Below are 23,316 nucleotides of genomic sequence, written 5' to 3' on the forward strand. Positions count from 1 at the left end.
ATTTTCAAGAGGGCCAGAGAAAATAAGACACATTTCATTCACAGGAACAAAAGTAAATATGACAGTAAATTTCTTATCAGTAAAAGCCATAAACAATGGAGCAGCCTCTCAATGTACAGGGGGGAGGAAAAGGTAATCTAGAATTCTTTAGCCAGCAAAAATTCTTTTGAAAACAAAAGTGAAATAAAGACATGTTTAGATATACAAGAGCTGCTAGAATTCATTGCCAGCAGATCTGCACTAAAAGAAATATTAAAGGAAATCCTTCAAGGAAAAACATCCAGGTGAAAATCTAGGTCCGCATAAAGGAATGAAGAGTAATGGGTTGCAACTACGTAGGTAAATATTCTGTCCTCATTATTTTTAAAAAAAATTTTAATGTTTATTTAGTTGAGAGACAGAGAGAGAGAGAGAGAGAGAGCATTAGTGGGAAGAGGGGCAGAGAGTGAGAGAGACACAGAATCCAAAGCGGGCTCCAGGCTCTGAGCTGTCAGTACAGAGCCCGACATGGGGCTCGAACTCATGAACTGTGAGTTCATGATCTGAGCTAAAGTCGGATGCTTAACTGACTGAGCCACCCAAGTGCCCCTTCTCATTATTTAATCTTTTAAAATGATAATCAACTGTTCAAGGCAAAAAATAATAATGTAAAAGCTATATGACAACAATAGAGGCTTGAAAGAGGAAGTAGGATTACTTTTTAAGGTTCCTGCAAACAGAGTGTGACGTGTCACTTAACGAGTAAACTGTGATAAGTTAAAGATGTGTAATATAAACCTTAAAGCAGCCTCCTAAATAATATAGCCAAGAGGTACATATAGTAAGCCAAATTGAGATGTAATGTTTTAAAAACTACTTTAAAAGAAGACAAAAAAGAGGAAAAATAGAAAGAACAGATGGGAAAAATAGAAAACAAATAGTGAAGACTTAAAGCCATCTAGAGTAAATGTAAATATTCTGAACACCTCCAGTGAAAAGGTGGAGATTATCAGATTGGATAAAAAGCAAGGCTCAACTCTATGCTGCCCTATGAGAAACCCAGTTTAAATGCAAAGCCATAAATAGAATAAAAGTTAAAAGTTGGAAGATAACACAGTAACACTAGTCAAAAAGAAATTAGAGTGGCTGAATCAATATCAAAAAATATATATTTCAGAGCAAAGAATGCTTCCAGGGAAAAAGAGGATCATTTCATAATGATAAAGGGGTCAATTAATTAATAAGACAACAATGCTAAACATGTATGTCCCTAAAATTAAAAATTTATAAAAATTAAAATACATTAAACAAAAATGGATAGAGCTAGGGGGCGCCTGGGTGGCTCAGTCGGTTAAGCATCTGACTCTTGATTTCAGCTCAGGTCACCACCTCAGGGTCATGAGATTGAGCCCCGCAACACTCTCCATGCAGAGCAGGGAGCCTGCTTGAGACACTTTCCCTTCCTCTCCCTCTGCCCCCACTCGCTTGTGCACATGCTCTCTCTAAAAATAATTTTTTAAAAAAGGATAGAACTACAAGGAGCAGATGTACAATTATAGTCAGAGAATTCAGTATCTCTTTCTCAATAATTCATAATCACACAGAAAATTTTTAAGGATATAGACTTGAACCAACTTGACCTAATTAATATATAGAGAACACTCCACCAATAATGGAAAAACGAACATTCTCCTCAAGGGAAAAACAGAAAACTTACCAAAATAGACCACATTCAAGCCATGAATCAAATCTTAAGAAAGTATAAAGTCTTTAATTCGTCCAAAATGGATTCTCTGACCAAAATGGAATTGACCTAGAAATAAAACTAGAAAGATACCTTGAAAATTCAAAATATTTGGAAACCAGGTAATCCACTTCTAAGTAACCCATGAGTCAAAAAAAAGAAATAAAAGTAGAAATTGAAAGCATTTTGAACTAAATGAAAAAATACCTACAAAGAAAACGCCAGACTGTAATGTTCTAGCAAACACTTAAAGGTAGAAAGTATTCCAATCCTACCCAAATTCTTCCAGAAATGTGAGAATGAGGAAACACGCCAAATCATTCAAGGAGGCCAGCAACATTCTGATACCAAAACCACATAAAGACATGACAAGAAAAACAAAAACAAAAAACTACAGACCAACGTTCCTCAAAAACATAAGTGCAAACGTTTTTAAATAGATCCGCACATATATGGTCAAATGATTTTTGATAAAGAGTCAAAGGCAATTCAATGGAGAAAGAGTAAACATCGATAAATGGTGTTGGAAAAATTGGTTATGTATCTATGCCAAAGAAAAGAACTCTGGTCTATATCTTATATGTAATGCAAAAGTTAATTCAAAATGGACCCATAAAACTAAAACTATGAAACAAGAAGTCCTTGTACCTTGGGTTAGGCAAAGATGTCTTAAACACAACACCAAAAGCATGACCTATACATTTTAAAAGTGAAAAATTAAGTATTTCTGCTCTTTGAAAGACACTGCTAAGAGAACAGATAAGCCACAGACTGGGAGAAAATATTTGCAAGTTACATATCTGACAAAAGGCTCACACCCAGAATTTAAAAATGAACACTCCAAACTCTGTAAGAAAACAGACAACCAAATTAAAAAATGGTAAATTTGAATTTGAATTACTGAGTCATTTCCCCGAAGAGACACAGATGGCAAAGACACACATCAAAAGATGTTCAATATTTGGTCATAAAAGACGTGTAGCTTAAAAACTGCCCGAGATCCCACTACATATTCATTAGGATGTCTAAAATGGAAACTCTGACCATACCATATGTTATTAAAGATGTGAAGCAGCTGGGACTCTCGCGTTGCCAGAGGGAGCGTGACATGGTATAACAACTTTGGCAAACAATTTGGCCGTTTATCCTAAAAAGATAAACACACATCGACCAAATGACCCAGTCATTCCATAACTTGGGATTTAGCTAAGAGAAATGAAAGCAGATACCCAGAGCAAAACATGTACACAAATGTTGATAGCACCTTTATTTGGAAAAGCCAAAACCCTGGAAACAACCCAAGTGTCCATCAATAGGCAAATGGGTAAGCAGACGATGGAATAGTATTCATCAGTAAAATGGGAATGATAACCTATACCTATACCTATAACCACTTGGGTGAATCACAAAACAATTTCGCTGAGGGCAACATGCGACACAACAGAAGAGTACATCCTATATGAATCCACTTATCTAAGATCAGAAAGTACACACTTGACAGAAAGCCAATGATGGAAAGCAGATCTGTGGATGTCTTTGGATCAGGGGTGGGTACAGGGGAGCAGGTGTGGTGGAAGCAATGAATACGATTGGGTTTTTTTTTTCGTTTATTTTTTTATTGCAGTTTTTGTGAGTATATACATATATAAAAACTTACCAAATTGTACATTTTAGACAAACTGGATGTCAATTATATCCCTATGGAGCTGTTAACAAACAAAAATCGTTACAAGTTACCTTCTCTGGAACTAAAGACATCACCTGAAGCTTTCACTGAGAGCTCCTGGCTTTCCTGCTATATGACTTCCCCAGCTCTTTGCAAAATGCCTCCATGTCTGGTCTCCTATCAAGAAACCCTCCACCTTAGCGACAGCTTTTCCAGGGCGCTGAATGATGCATTTGATGGCCGAAATATATTCAATATCTGCTGAACCTATTAAAATGATCTATGTCTTTCATTCATATTTCACAGAGGCCTCACTTAAACACTTTATAGACTCTGAGTCTGTGCTGTCATAATATCTGATGCGATCAAACTGTCAGCAGAGAGAAATGTTCAGAACACTTTATATCTCCAGAATCGGATAGGAAGGAGAAATTGGAAACAGCAATGTCATAGAAGGAACTGATGATCAACAAAAACCTTAAACTCTTTTTCTCAATACAGAGGACATTGAAAAAACTAAATCTACAAAGTATGAGAAGCATGGAAATCACTGCCTCCTGTCTCCGTCCTGTGATACAGAATTTGTACCCAAAGTCTTGCAACGAGACAGAGCTAAAATTGTCCAGGTAACTTACCCCCTGCTTTATCCAATGGCTTTTCTTTCATGTGTATTATTACTTTTAGTGACAACTTCTTTCTCCTTCCTTCCTTCCTTCCTTCCTTCTTTCCTTCCTTCCTTCCTTCCCTCCTTCCTTCCTTCCTTCCCTCCTTCCTTCCTTCCTTCCTCCTTCCCTCCCTCCCTCCCTCTCTCCCTCCCTCCTTCTCTCCCTCCCTCCCTCCCTCCCTCTCTTTCTCTCTTTCTCTTTCTTTCTTTCTTTCTTTCTTTCTTTCTTCTTCTGTTTATTTATTTTTGAGAGAGAGACAGAGAGTAAGCAGGGGAGGGGCAGAGAGACTGGGAGACAGCCCAGAGCCTGACGCAGGGCTTGAACCCACCAGAGTGAGATCATGACCTGAGCGGAAGTGGGATGCTTAACCGACTGAGCCACCCAGGAGTCCCTAGTGGCAACTGATTTCAACAGTTTCTATTTTTAATAAATTTTTCCATGTTTTTAAAGTTCAGTGAAGCACAGAGTAAATAATATGTAGAGTGTTTGCTTTCATGATTTGCATCTCTATGAGTAAGAACGATGCCTAATATTCCTGAATATAGCAATTTATATTATTTTTATGTAATCCTTATAGCATGCACATGAGGTGTTTTCTAGTTTTATACTTCTTTTGTTTGATTAATAAATATGTCACTAAAGATGGGGAACTCTGGTTATTCAGCAAAGTTAGTGGAGTCATCAATCAACAGACTTTTCAATAGTATTATAATTTACTCAGCAAACATCAAATAACTTGCTTTAGATTTTGTTTTAAAACACCTATTAGGGGTCCCTGGGTGGTTCCATTGGTTAAGCATCCAACTCTTAATTTGGGCTCAGGTCATGATCTCACAGTCGTGAGATCGAGCCCCACATTGGGCTCCGCACTGAGCGTGGACCCTGCTTAATATTCTCTCTCTCTCTCTCTCTCTCTCTCTCTCTCTCTCTCTCTCTCTCTCTTTCCCCCTCAGCTCCTCTCCCCTGCTTGTACTCTCTCTCTAAAAAATAAAAACCTTATTAAAACAAATTTTAAGTTGAAGTGATAAACCTCAGTACCGCATAAATAATTTTTACACTGACCCCAACCCCTGGGGAAACCTATGGGGCTCTGCATACTCCCTCACTTTCTTCAAGGTACATGGGCTTATCCACACACTTGCGAGGTCACCCAGCTCTGAAGCCTAGGTTGGGCTGTCTAATACCTGGCCCTCTAGCCACACACATGGAGCCAACGGCTCAGCACAGTTGCTGGGGTCGCCCTTCAAGGCTAGCTCATCTCTGGAAGTGGGAGAGTCTTTTGGTTCCTGCTAAAAAGTACATACGTGAAGCAGTGTCTTCTCCTCCCATGGCCGAGGGGATAGAATCGTGTGAAGCTGAGATGTGGAAGTGATACACCTTACATAACATAGTCAAAAATACTGCATAGATGTCTTAAATATGCACCTTAAATTTGAATTTGAATTACTGAGTCATTTCACCAAAGAGACACAGATGATAGTGCATTTTTCCAGAATCAAGCATTTATTCTCACCCACCCCACACCTCAAAAATCACGAGCCTGGTTGACTATGAAGTTATCCATTTACATGAAGAAACCAAGCATCTAGAATTTATTAGAGGGGCGCCTGGGTGGCTCAGTTGGCTGAGTGACCGACTTCGGCTCGGGTCATGATCTCACGGTTCGTGGGTTCGAGCCCCGCATCGGGCTGTGTGCTCACAGCTCGGAGCCTGGATCCTGCTTCGGATTCTGTGTCTCCCCCTCTCTCTGCTCCTCCCTTGCTCATGCTCTGTCTATCTGTCTCTCTCTCAATAATAAATAAACATTAAAAAAAAATTAGAATTTACTAGAAAGTTCTTCTACTTCCTTCCATCCTCCATCCAGTGCCCTGGACTCGGGACCCTGAGTGCCATGATTAGGCTAATGAGTGGATGGCCAGCCTCCTCTGAGCCTCTTGCAAGCGGTTCATAGTTTTTCATTTCTTCCTGGCCTGGCCCCACAGCTGACTTATCCAGATGAAAATATTTGAGCCGCTTTAAAAATCAGAAGAAAAAAAAAAATAAATGCAATTCCACTTGAATTCTAGTCATCTCAATATCACCACACTTGTGAAATATGATTTCTAACATTTTTGAGTGAAGAAAGAGGGCTAGAACTGCAAAAATGCCTAAGGCCCCCCCCAAAACCACGTAGCGGTACCCGGCCCCTGGGCCTGGAGCTTCTCCAGGATGATAGAATTCAGCGGTCTTTCTCATGTTGTTGTTGGTCAGCCCTGAGGTCATGGCTCTCCTTTTGGTTTCAGAGCATAGGACAAACTTTAATGCCGTCCTTGCTGACTGACTTCGTGTGGAACCTCCTGATGACGCTGTCTTCACCTAATTGTGTAACTGCATTCAAGGCGTCAACCATACTGAAACTGACTCTGGAGTCTCATGCCCATAAGGTCACCATGGTAAGACACTTGACCATGAGTAGGGGGCACGGAGCTGATTCTCTAACTTTATTCTCTTGTTGCCTTTGTTACATGCTACTTCTTTTCCTGTGTATTTCTTGTTACTGTTCAACATGTCGCTTCGATCAAATGAGGGGTTTTTTTGTGTGAAATATTTCAAGCATACAGAAAGTGTGGGACACAATGGCATGAATGTTCACCTGCCAATCATACCAAATAATCACATTTTGCCACATTTGCATCAGTTTTTTTAAAGAAATACATTAATAACTGGAGAATAATGCAGATATAACTGAAATGTCCTGCGTAACCGCTAAGGAAAGTTTTCAGGGACCCTCAGGTTGCTGCAGGGCTGGCTATATGATTTGTGGGGCCAAGTGAAAATAAACGTGGGGCTTCCTGTTCAAAACATGTGCTATTATTTAAAGTGCCATTAAATATACAATCATATGTCACTAAATTCTACTCCTGTAACCAATATTACACTATATGTTAACTAACTAGAATTTAAATGAAAACCTAAAATATATATACAGTCCTATGAAGTTTTTCCCCCCCCTTTCCTCCATGGTCTCTCTCTTTCTCTCAATTTGTCATAGCATTTTTATTTTCTACTTAATGTCTTTAAGTTAAAAAAAAAAAAAACTAAAATTTTAAAGTAGCACAAATTTTACCAGCCATTTTTACATCGTGCCATGCCATTTACAGGTGAAAACACAGAAGTGTTTAACTCAAGAAAATAATGCAAGTGACAGCTCATACACGAATATGTTTTCATTCGCACCAAAAGAGTGGAAGCAATACACAAAACTAACTCGATTATTTGTATTTCATTTCTGACATTCACACTTTCTATTAATGCCTTCTACCTTCAGCTTATTGATGAGTCATCATTTTCCATTTAAGTGGTTGAGGCTTCAATGAATGCTTATCTTATACGTGCTGTGATTTCCCACTGACTGCTACACATCTTGGGTCCACTGGAAGTCTGTACACTTAGACTGTGCACGTTGCATGTGAACGGGACTGCACACGGGAGCCACAGCCACCAACGTCCCGGCTCACGTGCATGCTCTATGGTCCCATGGGACTTCACTTCGAAAACACAAGCTCAAAAATAAAATTATTTCAATATTCGAGAGGGCGACAGCAAAGCTCTGAACCTTCTAAGTGCGGAACCCTGTCAAATGCATAGGTCACATGCTCATGAAACCAGCCCTGATCTGATGGTGACATGAGGGCTGAACTCTCAGTTTCTGGTGCTGACACATGGTGTTATTCGACTGAAAATAAACTGAGAGGGGAGCCTGGGTGGCTCAGTCGGTTGAGCATCCGGCTTCGGCTCAGGTCATGACCTCACGGCTCATGGGTTCAAACCCCATGTCAGGCTCTGTGCTGACAGAGCTTTGGCTTCTGTCTCCCTCTCACTCTGCCCTTCCCCCACGGACGCTCGGTCTCTCCAAAATGAATCAATGTTTGAAAATGTTTGAAAAAAAGAAAAAAGAAAATAAACTGAGAGTTCATACTCAAAATCAGCGAGCAGGAAAGGGGAAGTAAAGCTTTCGATAGAACTCCCAACATGGCTACATCCAGGAGCATTCCAGAAGGCAAGTAGGACCAAGGGGAAAGCTGGAGGGCGACAGTCATTTCCTTGATAAATTAAGCTCTTCTCTCATGCGGTGAGAAAGAGAGGGTAGATAAAGCCATACCAAGGCCCTGGAGGGGAAGAGGAGCCCAACAGAAAACTAGACGTGTAAAACTAGCCTCTGCCGCGGTAAAATCATTAAACAGAGAGAAAGCAACTGAACAGAAATGGGGTTCAGCAATTCATCGCTCCACCCAAACTCCCACAAACAATTCAAGTACTAAGTACAGTGGATTGTCATCTTAAACAGGGCTAGGTTCTAAAATCAGTTATAATGGGAAATTGTGCATAGTTAAAATTATCCCTGGAAACCACTGAAACTGCACATGCAGTATGTGGGTTTCCAGTCTCTAAATAACCGCAACACAGCAAGTCGTTTCTCGAGAATGAAAGCAGATCATCACTGCACACTTGAGCATACAGTGACATAGCTGGCTTGTTTTAGGGGGCGCGCTGCATGGAAAGGAACGGGATGAGGAGAAAAGGGGATGAGAGCGCGTGCGCTCTCTCGCCGTCTCTCAAAAATAAATAAATGTTTTTAAAAATGTCTATGGAGAAGAGTAATGTTTAATTGTCTCCCGCTTCGTGCTCCCCTTGGAGCATATATGGCGGAAGGAATGTCCTGCACTCTTAACACTTCGCTTATTTTTTTTTTTTCTTTTGTTTGGAGTAGAGGGCTGTGCACAGATAACTAACTGAATTGTACATGAGGCAATCGCAATGGGATGTAAATTTACGTCAACCAACATCTCAGCTTGTGCTCTCTGAGGAATATTTCCAAATAAAAAACGCAGGCATCCAGGAAGATGAAAATTGATGTTGAATCTACAACCATTAGCTTGAGACAAATTTCAGGTCTAACTAGAAATCTCCTTGTTTAGGAATGCATAAAAAGGGGAAAACATTGAACACACATAGGACCTATGAATAAAATTTGCAAGCTTATGACTCAGTGTTTACCATTCTGGGCCATTCTTCCAAACACAGTTTCCCCATTCCATACGCACATTCAAGTCTTCTTTAATTGCCAGAAAGTTTTTAAAGTATACAGTTCCATTGTTTTTCTGTTCCATTATTTTGACTTCCTTCTTTTTTTCCATTTTTTTTAATGTTTATTCATTTTTTGAGAGAGAGAGAGAGGATGAGTGGGGAAGAAGCAGAGAGAGAGACAGACAGACAGACAGAATCTGAAGCAGGCTCCAGGCTCTGAGCTGTCAGCCCACAGTCCAAGGCGGGGCTTGAACTCATGAGCCATGAGATCATGACCTGGCTGAAGTTGGACGCCCAACCAACTGAGCCACCCAGGCGCCCCTATTTTGACTTCCTTCTTAAAGGACTTGAATTATACACATGTTTTCTACACTGAGCCTATGTGTTTTATATAATGAAGCCTACCTTCCCCAAATAAACTTTTTAATGGGTATTTTGGGGTACCTGGGTGGTTCAGTCGGTTGAGCGTCCGACTCCGGCTCAGGCCATGATCTCGTGGTTTGTGAGTTCAAGCCCAGCTTCGGGCTCTGTGCTGACAGCTCAGAACCTGGAGCCTGCCTTGGATTCTGTGTCTCCCCCTCTCTCTGCCCTTCCCCCGCTCATGCTCTGTCTCTCAAAAATAAACATTAAAACATTTTAGTAAATAAATTAAAATTTAAAAAAACAGGTATTTTTCCACTATAGTAAATAGATAGGCTTCTTCTCATCCAAATAAGTATTTTACATTGTGTAGTCGCACACGTGAATATGCTTTCCTCTAGTGCGTATTTGTGTGTAGATTGCTGCCGTGGCCATTCTGAAAAGGACCGAATTCTTACATCCAAGAAATGCCTTGGTTGACAGGTTGCCATGGAACAAGAGGCACTTGTTTGACCCTTGAAATTACTTTTCCAGGTGTCTAAGATTGTGGATGCTATTTATAAGAAACTGCGTGAAAACTCTTCTCATGTGATGAGGCAAGCCATGCTGCGGGTCACTACCTTGCTGACACGCACTTCACCAAAGAAGGTCATCTTTCAGCTTATGGATTATCCAGTTCCAGCGGACAAGTAAGGCCCCCTCACCCCTTCCTACAGTGCTTTGTTCCCAGTCTCCAGAATCAGACAGAGCTAGACTCGGGCTTCTTTTTTTTCTCAAAGAGGATATCTATGTTTGTAACACACAGGATGATCATAAAGCTTAAGTAAGATCATACATGTTATTCATATTCTTGCACGATATCTACACAATACTATAGACCACTGACAAATGATCCTCGTCACTATTTTTTATCTGAGGCTTTAAATTGTGTTCTGCTGCATATACCACGGGAACAAATCATTCCTCAGAGTGATGATGGACGTTTTCCCCATAAGTAATAAAACTTATAGTGCTTTTTTTCTCACTTATGAAGAGCAGATGGAAGGCATTTCCACCTGCCAATAAAATAATGAAACATTAAAAATTCCCAGATATAATGGAGAGTCCCCTGTTACTTACATGTTTATCTGAAATTCATGATCCAGGATCACAGAAAATATTAAGGAGAAAAGAATACCAGTGTGAGCCTATGAGACAGTATGAGCCTAACACACATTAGACGAGCAGAGTAAAGGACATCACTCCATTTCTATCATTTGTACCTTGAGAAGGAAGGTAATACTTCTCTACTATTAGCAGTGTAAAAGGCAGGAAGTTACATTACGAAAAGGATGCAGGCTTTGGAAACGAATCTGAATTCCTTCCCGGCCACACAAATTTCTAAATTCCTTGATCAGATTTCCCTGTATGTGAAATGAGGAAAATTCTTTTTTATCTGTAAATCAATTATTGTGGGTTAAATGAGTTAACATCTGTAAAAGGACATCAAAACTCACAAAATGCCAAACCAATTATATGACTGACTTTCTTTTTCCAACTGAAAGCTTGTATTTATTTAGGAGGTTTAAACTCACAAAGTATTTCACTACCTAGAAAATTCCTGGAAATTAAAAATCTTCATAAGACTCAGCGTTTTCTCATTCAGGAATTAAGCACCCCATTGTATGTTAAATATTACCAGCCTTCGAGCATTTTGTTGAAAATGGGTACAAGTTGCCAATGAATCCAGTACAAACGATATGAAATGAGGGAGTACAGAAAGCAAGCATAGAGTTAAGTGAACTTCATTAAAATAGTCACCAGCAGGGGCGCCTGGGTAGCTCAGTCTGTTAAGCATCTGACTTTGGCTCCAGTCACAGTCTCACGGTTTGTGAGTTCGAGCCCCGCGTCGGGCTCTGTGCTGACAGCTCAGAGGCTGGAGCCTGCTTTGGATTCTGTGTCTCTCTCTGCTCCTCCCCGACTTGTGCGCTCTCTCTCTCAAAAATAAACATTAAGAATTTTTTTTTAAATAGTCATGAGCAGATCTTGTGTATCTAGGTGAGGGCTGCGGCAGAAAAGAGTGGGATTTAGAGTTGAGCTACATCAGACAAACAGAAGAAATGTCTGATCGGTTAGAAGGTATGATCTGAGAGGTAAGGGAATGAGACAGACCATGTGAAACTGATGTCCATGTGGGTCTAAGCTTGGTTGCAAGCTGAGCCCCAAAGGCAGGAACAGTTGAGTAACGGATTCTAAAGAGCTGGTATGTCTCTGTTCCAGGGGACCAGGCCCCCTATTAGGAACCTAAACTCAGAGAGACTGAGCAGTAGGATCCAGAACCCTGCATGGATTGACAAGGTATCAGGAATGTACCCACACAGAGATGTGTAGCAGTTTTTAAGATGAGCACTAGTAAAAATAATCTTGAAAAGTGGCTAGGTGTGCAGAGGGAGGGAGGGGACTGGAGGTAGAGAAGCCAGGGTGCTAGTGACACCTGTGCCACTGGAATGTGTGTGACCTTTCACTAAAGGGCCCACCCCCCTGAGCTCAATTTTTTAAATCTAATTTTCTAATATTTAAATTTATATAGTTAATCTTTTACTTAGTATTTCTACCTCTTTGGGTTTTTTTTTTTTTAAGTTGATGTATTTATTTATATGTTAATTTGTATTTCCATACCAGTTTTTTAAATATTCTGTTATTCCTGGACAAACGAGGTCACAAGATGGGAGGACCAGAGTACAGAGTGGGGAAAGCTGATCAGTTCTTGATACTGAGCTGGACAGATATTTAAATATGGTAGAAAATTACGGCGCCTGGGTGGCTCAGTCAGTTAAGCGGCCGACTTCGGCTCAGGTCATGATCTCGCGGTCCGTGAGTTCGAGCCCCGCGTCCAGCTCTGTGCTGACAGCTCAGAGCCTGGAGCCTGTTTCAGATTCTGTGTCTCCCTCTCTCTGACCCTCCCCCGCTCATGCTCCGTCTCTGTCTCTCAAAAATGAATAAACATTTTTAAAAAATTAAATGTGGTAGGAAATCAACTTGCAGACTTGCAGACTGTATTTTCCGTAAGATCTCACGGACACTCTTCCTCTGTTTTCAAGGACGAGAGACTTAATGAGATCATTTGGAAATGAGCATACCAGTTTGGTTTAGACTTGTCTGTGATCTCTTTGGTATATAAACATGTAAAAGAAAAAAAAAAGACTTCGATTCATGACACTGTATTAAGCAGGAAATGAACAACCTGATTCTCATCGTGATGGTTGGGCGGGGGGTGGGGGCTGTGTTTGCAGCACTTTGATACTGATGTGGCACGCGGCAGGTTCTGAGTCAAGCGTGGCCCCTCATGTGCTGAAAACAATCTTATTGATACTGAAAGGAAAGCCTGGGGAAGTGCATGCTAGCCTCCAGGAAAGAAGACGTTTCTCTCTCGATACTACTAATATGATGCCTGTAGCGGTAAGTAATACTTACGTATTAAGTACTAAGTGCTTCCTTGTCCTGGTGTTGTTTTTCTGATCATGAAAATCCCCATCTTCCCACGGACTCGGTCATACTTCTGGACACTGTCTTCTCCTTCATTCATTCATTCATTCATTCACTCATCCAACACATATTTATTGAGCGCCTACTGTATGCCACACCTCGACCAGGAAGCATACATTCCGGTAAAAGACACAGACAATGAACACAAAACTGTGTTATGTATCAGATGAGATAGAGCTGAGACAAGACATAAAGTGATGTGAGTAAAAGAAAGTGACAGGGAGTTTAGGAAGGTTGGTCAGGGCAGGGGCCTCTGCTGAGGTGACATCCAGTCAGAGAGTGAAGGAGTGATCCTTGCAAATACCTGAGCAAGAGAGAAGAATATCTAGACAGAAAGACAAAAGCCCCGTAGATGGGAGCTTGCCTAGTAAGTGAGTGACTCCAAGGAAACTGAAAGGAGAGAATGGAGCGAGGGCGGAAGTTTGGAGATGGTCTCAGACCCCAGCCACCGGCTAGACTGGATAGACTTTGCGTGTGAAGCCCTGATGTCATTTCGCCCACCATTTTGTATCTCCCAAGGACTAAACTCACCACTCCTGGGAGTAAATTCTAGTCTTACAGAGACACAATGGGAAACAAAATGGGTAGCGCTCCACAAATGTGAGGTGGTGGGATGTGCTTCTCTGATGTGGCAGGTGGGTGTTGCAGTGGTTCCTGGGCCCAACAACTGTTAGTGATCTGGCCTGTCTCCTCTTAACCATCTCACTGGCCTGGATTATTGAAGCACGGGAAGGACCTGGGTTATTGGTAGGACCATCCTTCATGGCCACATATGAAGGGGACACTGGAAAGTATACTGTCCTTGGGAACCAGCTTGCTTCTTCCAGTCTGGCACCCAGGGGGTTGTTGATAGTACTTTGAGAGTCCATTGCCATAGAATACTGGGCATAGTTCCATTCAAAATGGACTCCATAGCTGTTAGGGAATGAATGAATATGCATGCACGCTCCAGGCTGCCTTCAGGGGGTTGCAGGAGGGATTGCGTGTTCCTCCCTTCCCCCTTACTAAGGCTGACTGGGCTTAGAGGCAGATGGCTACATTCTTGACTTCTTTTTCCTTCCCTTGTAGGCATCCCAGGCCCTGTGCACATTGCTGCCTGTTGCTTCGTACAAGAAAGCAGTGGCCCAGTTTTTCCCCCAGCTCCTGATGGCCCTCATGCTCCAAGTCTTCTACATCAGTGAACTGAGACTGGTGACAGAGGACAGGCCGTTGTGAGATTGCAGTGGTTATTTCAGAGTCAATAAGAAATAAGCTCCCAGCTGTCGACTATTTCTAGTCCCTCGGGTTCATGTGGAACTCCTTATAATCCTACACAATGCATTCATTTATTACAGTTTTCTTTGTGAAACTACCCCGAGTACCTAGAAGTGAGCTAGCACCCTCCCTGAGTGTATGTGGCGTGTATAAAGAAGCACCCCCACTTTCTGCCACAGTCGGAGCGGGTTGGGGGGCACCAAGGGGAGAGAGAGCAGGTAGGAGCTTTAGATCCAAAGCCAGGCCCATGCTAGCTCTGCCATTTACTCCCTGAAAGTGATTTCTCGTGGTAATTGTATGTGTGAGATTAAAATAACGCGTGCAAATGTGCTTTATGAACTGTGAAGTTTTATGATTGGTGATGTGATGTGTGGGCTTAAGAGGGTACACATTCTGTCCATGTAAGATTCAGCTGTTCCCTTTCACCCAAGGCGGTACAGTTAGCTTTGCCCCAGGGAAATCTGGACCCACTGCCTGCTATTTGCCCGCATCGGGGGTGGACTTCTAAGCCAGGCAAAACTCCAAAGCACAATGCATCCCATTAAGATATTTAACCCATTCTCCGTCTTTCAAGCAGACATGCACCAAATCATCCCACACAGATGAGAATGTATCTATTTATTTAAAGCATCTGAAGAAGAAACCCTGCGGACACTTTCAGCAAATTATCACATCATTTAATATTTTGTGCTAATAACCTGTTAAGCTAACAAATGACTAAGCTCCTCCATGATTAATCCCAGATTTTACATGCCACCATTTCAATGGAACCCTCAATCCCATGTACTGTTAATCAGGAAAGACGGAGAGCACTGAAAGTTGGTTTCCTTTGAAACATCCCCTGTCCCCAAACCAGCATCCTGCCCCAGACAGAATGAAAAGGCAGGTCACATGAACTTCACTATGTGAAGGCCACTGTCAAGTGGTGACTCGGCTCTTCTTTGGGGCCTTAGCTATGCCCGGGATGCCCTGAGAGTTCTGCTGAATTGTTCTGGACTGCAGCAGGTGGATATTGCTCTGAAGAAAAAGAACTGCTGGAACCAGTTTTCCGAAGAGCTGTTTCACCATCAGGGGGTCTACCTTATTGCCAAGTAAGAACGGGGGCTCTGCACAGGGTTCTCTGTCTCTATCTCATCTTTCTGTCTCTGTCTCCATCTTTCTTCAGTGAAGCCACGTGTGAACGCCATCAATATCCACTCCGACTTCCCAGTCTCTCCTAAATTGCCCTGAATTGCCATTTGATTTCTAATGCTTTCCTTATTTTGAGGAGTTTATTACTTATTGGGATAGTTTTCCCTTTCCTTGTCCTCCTACTTGATGATGAAGATACCTAGTCATCCTCCCTCCAAAGAGCAGGTTTCTCTTTCAGATATGGAGAACGAGGTAAATTTACTTTTTCTTTCCTCTACTGTGAGCTGATTCCTGCTCTGCAGGCATCAGTTATGGATGTGCTCCCACTTTAAAGAGGTTCAATAGAGGGGCGCCTGGGTGGCTCAGTCGGTTAAGCGTCCGACTTCGGCTCAGGTCATGATCTGGCGGTCCGTGAGTTCGAGCCCCGTGTTGGGCTCTGTGCTGACCGCTCAGAGCCTGGAGCCTGTTTCAGATTCTGTTTCTCCCTCTGTCTCTGCCCCTCCCCTGTTCATGCTCTGTCTCTCTCTGTCTCAAAAATAAATACACGTTAAAAAAAAATTTTTTTTAAATACTTAAAGAGGTTCAATAGAAATCTGTTCTCAATGAGACAAATTTGGAAAAGCAGGAAAGAGAAGTTTGATTTTTCTTGTACCAGAGGCTTTTTTTTTCTTTCTAGTTAGCAAATTTCTGATTATAGGGATCAGATTTTCTGATCAAAAATCAAGATACATGGACTTGACCACATAATAGACCATTTGAAGTTGTAACAACTCAGAAAGTACAGGCTCTATGGTCTCTGGGCTTTTGCTGCATTTCACATGGCATATTATTTGCACATAGATTTCAGGAACACATCTTATTTTATAAAAGCATGATACATCTGCACCCCACAAGTGGCTACTAGTTAAGAACCACAATATCCTTAGTACTTTTGGATCTTCTTACTCAAAGTGTGGTCCACAGACCAGCAGCTACAGCAGCACCTGCAAGTTACAAATAGAAAGCAGAATAGGATCTCATATGGCCCACTCCAGACCCACCGAACCAGAATCTGCTTTTTAGCAAGATCCCTGGGTAATTTGCATGCACGTTAAAGTTTGAGAAGCCCTGGTTTAGAATGCCAACCCAGAGTCTTCCAATGAAACCTGTCACGTCAACTTTCCCAGGCCTGCCACCACCCATCTGATCCAGACCAGTGTGTCGGGACAACCGTAAGCCTGGTCACTGTCCAGAATGGCTTAGTGAATCGGGACTCACCACCCCTCCTCCCGAGTAACACACGATAGTCCCAAACTCTCTTCTTCATTGTATCGTTCCAAGGAAGGACTTGGTCTAAAACCATGATGGTGACCTATGCAGCCATCTTGGATTGCTAGGGTATTTATTTTGCGCTATTTGTTTTCTCTTCTTTTGGTCAGGCAGGAAGGAGCTTGCGGTATTATAGGGCATTCTGTTATGTGGCACAGGAGGGGAAAGATAGGAAAAGGAGTGATGTTAAGGAAAGAGACATGTCAGTGATCCAGGTATATATAATTCCCTGGAGTCTGCATAGAATTCAGAATGGGGATGCAGTTTGCCTTGGACTAGGGATTAGAAAAGATCTTTATTTTTACCTGGGAGTACAAAATATGAGGATAATGCTTCTCTCTAGCATACCAGTAGCATTTGCTGATGCAAGAAGAGTTTTCATCGTCTTTGCTAATTCAGTGCCTTATTCTCTTTTACAGAACCCTCAGTGAATACAACTTTCCACAGTTTCCAGAGACTTTGCAGTATCTCTACAAGCTCTCAGTGGAAGGTCCTAGACGGTCAGAAGACAGTGTCATCACAGTAATATTCTTCACTGAAGTGAGTTTTATTAGGAGACTGAACAACCAGGTCCTCTTTCCTTACGCAAACTTAAGGCAACACTCCAACCTTTTATCTCCCTCTCTGAATATTGATTCTTATCAAGGGTTAAGACAATGACGGATAACTTTAGTCGTTTCCTAGGAGATGTGGATTTGCAAAGACTCAATTATTTTTGTAGTCGTATATCTCTGCATGCTTGTGAAAGTATATCAAGGGATAATTGAGTTTACTTAAAGATAGCAGGTAGCATCTGGGAAATGAATGATACTTCAGACTGGGGGGGAAAAAAGGGATGGTCCAAATGACTGAGTAAAATGAAGATATAGAACTACATTAATTTGTGTATAAATATCTACCATAGATTGTAATACTATACTAGAGTCAAGCAAATTGAAGAAGTCCTTTGATTTCTAAAAGGCAGGTAGAAAGTTGTATAAGTTGAAACTATCTGAGTCAAATATAATTTTTCCATAGAGGTAATATATAATGAAGTACTGGTCTAAGGCACCATATTAAATATTCTCAAAATTTTGATGTAATTTCAAACATCATAGTCAGTGAAACAGTTAATAAACTACAAAAGACTATATACTACCTACTTCTAAAGCTTTTAGAAATATACATAAATCAGTTTAACTGAACATTGCGGTACCAAATCACCAATGGTCTCAAACTTGCTTGATCCATTTGAATCTCTCATTACTTTTATTATACGATTCATTATTTTCATTGTATTGTCCTTTAAGTATATACAAACATTAAATAGGCCTAAATGTGACATACATAATTGCTCCTATAAAATGATACATTCAAAAGAAATTTACAAATGACCTAAGATTTATTTATATTTATAGATAGAAGCGTTATTACTGTGACAGACGATAGCGAACCCTGATTGCCTGTCTAATCATGAATATAGTGCTTACTGCTATTGGAGATTGGCAGGCCTGTCCTTCCAGGAGCTGAGTAATGACCACATCCTTCTACTGCTTTCTCTAATTGAAGCTTCTGGGCCATCCTCAACTGTCCAGTTGACTGTGAGGTGACGTGGCCTTTAGCTGTTCTGAGCGCACAATCTATGTATTTTACCTTAGTTTAGTCTTGTCAGCCAACAATATTTAACACGGTACTATTGATGCTTATGACATTTATTTATATATGTTATTTCTAATTTTCTACTGATCTAAGTAACCATAGAGTTTACATGTTTGTGCCTAAATCTTCTTTCTTTTAGTATTTTAGCTTACTTCCTTCTAATAGATTCCAAGTATCTGAAATGATAACAGAAGAGTCTAAGCATTCTCAAGGCCAAGGATTGTTATTGCTAGACTGATTTCTGGAAGACTCCCGTGCAGTTTGTGGGTGCTCCCACTGCACTCTTGCCATTATTGATGAGTTCTCCAATTTCAGAGGAGGATGTGATTTGACTTGTCCTTAATTTTTAAATGTTTCGAGAGGTTGAACATTTTAAAACTATCATCATTCAGAAATTAAATTTCCATAATCTGAACAATCCGATCTCTCCTTTGCCCGTTTGCCTACAAAAGTCTTAGTGTCAATGAATTGTGTGATCCTCTGTCGCTGTGTCTCTCCCTCTCTCTCACACAACACACACACACAGAAATTTGCGAAGGATGTTAAGTATGTTATACATTTAATTATAATGCCTGTTGATAACCGGGGCCCAGTTTGTTGTTTGCCTTTTAATTTCGTTTATGAAACGTGATTTTTTTTAAAAAAATTAAGCATTAAAAATCTGTGGCTGAAGAATTGACAAATATTCGTTTATAATCTATTCACATTTATATAAATGTTTACATGTAATGTCGTTTCCCATGAAGTTTATATGGTATACCATGAAGTAGGATATAACTTTAGTTTTCAGTGAATAATTAACTTCCGATCCCAGCATCATTTAATTAATAAGCCTTAAATTCACTACTCACTGGTGATACTACCTTCATGAATTCTATTATTAATTTCATGTACATACACACATACACACAACACACACCCATAGTAGGGTTTACCCCGGATTACACTGTTAGGTTCCATTTATATTTTCACTCCTGTGGAAATATCACAATGGAATTATGGCAGTTTGCAATAAAATTTAAAAAAAAATTTTTTTTTGTTTATTTATTTTTGAGAGAGAGGGAGAGACAGAGCATGAGTGGGGAAGGGGCAGAGAGAGGGGGAGACACAGAATCTGAAGCAGGATCCAGGCTCTGAGCTGTCAGCACAGAGCCTGACGAGGGGCTTGAACCCACGAACCATGAGATCACGACCTGAACCAAAGTCGGACACTTAACCAGTCCTGAGCCACGCAGGGGCCCCTGCAGTAAACTTTAATATCTTGCAAAACAACTTTCCCTACACTCTCTTCAAAATGTCTTTAGTCCTTCCTATGTATTTGTCCTTCTGGTTACATTTTAAAATAATTTTGTCAGGTTTAAAGGAAAAACACTTTCACTGAAACTATTCAGTTGAATTAAAGCGATGTGCTTCTTAGGAATTTTTACAATATTTCCACTTCTCTTTTTTTATTCAATATTTTGCCATTTTCATATAAGTCTTACATGTTAATTTTGGAATTCTTACGTACTTTGTATTATTTTAAGCTGCCAGTGTAAATGTGGCTTCTTTGTTTTGGTTCTCAAATTTATCTTTATTAAGTATCACGTTGGGTACAGGTTTTCGGGTTTGTTTTGTGTTTGGAGATAGCTACCACCCAATATTACGGTAGGTTCAGGTGTACAACATAGTGATTCTATGACTCTACGCGTTATGCTATGATCACTGCATGTGTAGCTTTCACTACGCAACGCTATTACGATACCACTGTGTTCCCAGTGCTGTATCTTTTATTCCCGTGATTTATGCATTCCATAACTGGAAGCCTGTCTCTCCCACTCTCTTCCACCATTTTGCCTGTCCCTCTCCCCCTCCCTCTTCTTTTTGGCAAACATCAGTTTGTTCTCTGTATTTACGAACCTGATTCTGCTTCTTATTTCTTTATTTGTTTGTTCTGTTTTTTAGGTTCCACATATGAGTGAAACCGTGTGGTATTTGTCTTTCTCTGTCTGAATTATTTCAGTCAGCGTGATACTCTCTAGGTCCGTCCGTGTTGCTGCAAAGGCAACATCTCACCTTTTTAATGGCTGGATAATATTCCGCTGTGTGTGTGCCACATCTTTACCCATTCATCTATGGATGGACACTTGGGTTGCTTCCGTATCTTGACTAATGTAAATAATGCTGCAATAAACATAGGGGTGCATGTATCTTTTTGAATTCGTATTTTTGTTTTCTTTGGGAAAATACCCAATAGTGGAATTATTGGATCATCTGGTATTTCTAGTTTTAATTTTTTGAGGAACCTCCATACTGTTTTCCCAAATGTGGCCTTTTTCATTCAATTTTCAAGCTCATTATTGCTGGGGATGTTCAGGAAAATTAGACTGTATTGTCTTAAATTCAGCTACTCTCCTGTGCCCTAACAGTAATTCTAATAATATTTTTGTTAATTCCTTTGGATTTTCTAGGTATATGATCCTGATGTATGAAAAATAAGGATACCATATTGTTACTTGTGTTCAAATTACTTTCCTGAATCATGTGTTTTTGCCTTGGCCTTTAAAGTTCCATTTTGTGAATTATCTGACCTCTCCCTTGCCCATTTACCCATTCTGATCTTGGTGTTTTTCTCAGTGAATGGTATATTTCTCTCTCTGTCTCTGTGTCTCTCCCTCAAATACACACATTTGTGAAGGATATAAAGTGACCTATGAACATGTACTTTGACAATAAATACATCCTTAGTGAAATATATTCTAAGGACAAAAAAAATTCTGTAAAGAAATATTCACTTTTATCCAGGAGGTTTATAGATACTGTATGTTGATGCTATAATTTTAAGACTATGGTATAAATTTTACAGCAGAAAGCAAGTAAGCAAATATATTAATACTGTTGGCACCAAGTTTTTCCAGGTGAGAGAAAGATGAGGCAAACATAAAGCCATAAAAAGCTAATATAAACTCTGTTATATTAGATTTGAACTGAATATATCAACATTGTCCAAATGATCTCCTGACTAAAAAAAAAGAATACATCATGGTTCAAGTAAAGGCCAAGAAGACATGATATTCCAAAAGCAATGAGTACACTTTAGTGTCTATTTCTAATGGATATAGTTTCTCATGATTTTGCCATCTGTGAGTTTGAGCCCTGCATTGGGCTCTCTAGTCTCAGGGCAGAGCCTGCTTCTAACCCTTTTCCTCCTTTTCCTCCTGTTCGCTCCCCCCCAACTCGTGCTCTCCCTCTCTCTCAAAAATAAATAAACATTAAAAAAGAAAGAAAGAAAGAAAGAAAGAAAGAAAGAAAGAAAAAGAAAAGAAAAAAGAAAAGAAAGGAAAAGAAAAGAAAAGAAAAGAAAAGCTGTCCCAGAAGATCCTAGTGTGCATCTTGGTTAGGAACCATTGACATAGAGAATATCCAATATTCTCTTTAAAGTTCAATCTATGTCACACCCCTTTTCTCACTGTTCATTTTGTTTGTTCTTTTTAATATGATATTGGTCAAAATTTGTCTATTATAATGCTTTTTTTTCCCATAGCACAGCCATTAGATTGATTAATCCACTGTGTTTCTGATTCCCAAGTCCATAACCCCTGCTTCTCTCCTTGTTATTTTCTTACGCCAATTTTCTTTAGCATGTTCTTATTTCTTGTGATATTTTATTTCTCATAATTTCAGGAAATAAATAATGTATTCATTTTTAACATTTCTTTTCAAGCAAAGTCAAGTTGTGCATTTACTTCCAACCACCATGTACACATCTATTTTATTTTCATTTTCATTGTTCTGCAGTAATCTTTGTTGGATGTTTGAGTTCCTCTGTGGTTTACCATTTTGATCCACAAAAGGGAGAATTCTCTTAAATTTCCAAGTGCTTATGGGCTTTTTTTCTTCCATTTAAACTTTCTTCTTGGTTTCTTCTTTTCTTACATACATCATGATTTTTTTAAAGGTGCTTTTTAAATGATTTGTTTTAGGGAAGTTATTGATTTTTTTGATCTGATAATCAATTTCTGTGAAAGTTGTTTGGAATGTTGAAAAGAATATATGGTCTCTCCTTCCCTCTCACTTTTGCTCTCTTGCTCTCTATTTTTCTGTGTACTTGACCTTAGTCATATTTTAAATTCTTGAAATGTTTTTTGTTAAACTGTCACTTGTGTTTCTAAGACATTTTTAAAATATGTATATTTTGGCTGCTAGTTACTAGATGTATAAAGGCTCGTGGTAATCACATCTTCATTTTGGGTATTAGCTATTAAATACTAAAACTCCATAAACTGGCCTCCCCATCCCTGCCCGCCCTCCAGCCTCACTACCTTTCAGTCTTCTCTTCCCTTCTCATCCTATCACTCTGGCCTTCTTTCAGATGTTCAAACACACCCTGCTCATCTACCACAGGGCCTTTGCACATGGGTTACCTTCCTTGGGGTTATCGTCTCCAAACACTTTATCTAGCTAATGCCAACTCTGCTTTCAAGTCCAAATCTAAATAACAATCCTCATTCTAATTTCAGTCTACAAATGCACAATCTAAATTCAGTTTTCCTTTAAATGTTTTTGTGGCACCTTGTAGCTTTTCTTGCTAGTACTGATCACAATTAGCAACTCTGTTTTCATTGGCATAATATCCTATCTCCTACAGTGTAGTATAGCATCGTTGTACAGTATCAGCCTTTCTTGCCAGTCATGACCACAAGGTCATAGATTGAGACTGTTTTGCTCACTACTGTTTCCCCATTTACTAGCATAGTGCCTGGCCCATGGTAGGCACGGCCTCCGAGTATATATAACCATTCTCTGTTAAGGAATTCACCTACCGAACTACAATCTGAGAGACAGAGGTAATTTAAATTGAGTCACTAAGTTCCCGAGAATGGAGAGAAAAACAAAATTTACATATATATATATATATATATACACACACACATGTATATATATACATGTATATATATACATACATATACATGTATATATATACATACATATACATGTAT

General features: G+C 40.0%; 1 protein-coding gene across 1 annotated transcript in view; it reads left to right on the forward strand.

Moving 5' to 3' along the window:
- MROH9 (maestro heat like repeat family member 9) overlaps nucleotides 1–23,316 on the forward strand; it is an 89,089-nt gene that overhangs the window by 50,140 nt on the left and 15,633 nt on the right. Inside the window, exons 9-15 of the mRNA XM_049633924.1 lie at nucleotides 3,891–4,015; nucleotides 6,337–6,486; nucleotides 10,016–10,170; nucleotides 12,754–12,919; nucleotides 14,075–14,217; nucleotides 15,214–15,351; nucleotides 17,119–17,239. Coding sequence (XP_049489881.1) covers nucleotides 3,891–4,015; nucleotides 6,337–6,486; nucleotides 10,016–10,170; nucleotides 12,754–12,919; nucleotides 14,075–14,217; nucleotides 15,214–15,351; nucleotides 17,119–17,239 — 998 coding nt within the window. The remainder of the gene's footprint in view (nucleotides 1–3,890; nucleotides 4,016–6,336; nucleotides 6,487–10,015; nucleotides 10,171–12,753; nucleotides 12,920–14,074; nucleotides 14,218–15,213; nucleotides 15,352–17,118; nucleotides 17,240–23,316) is intronic.

This window comes from Panthera uncia, chromosome F1 (genome assembly GCF_023721935.1).
Source record: "Panthera uncia isolate 11264 chromosome F1, Puncia_PCG_1.0, whole genome shotgun sequence".
NCBI lineage: Eukaryota > Metazoa > Chordata > Mammalia > Carnivora > Felidae > Panthera > Panthera uncia.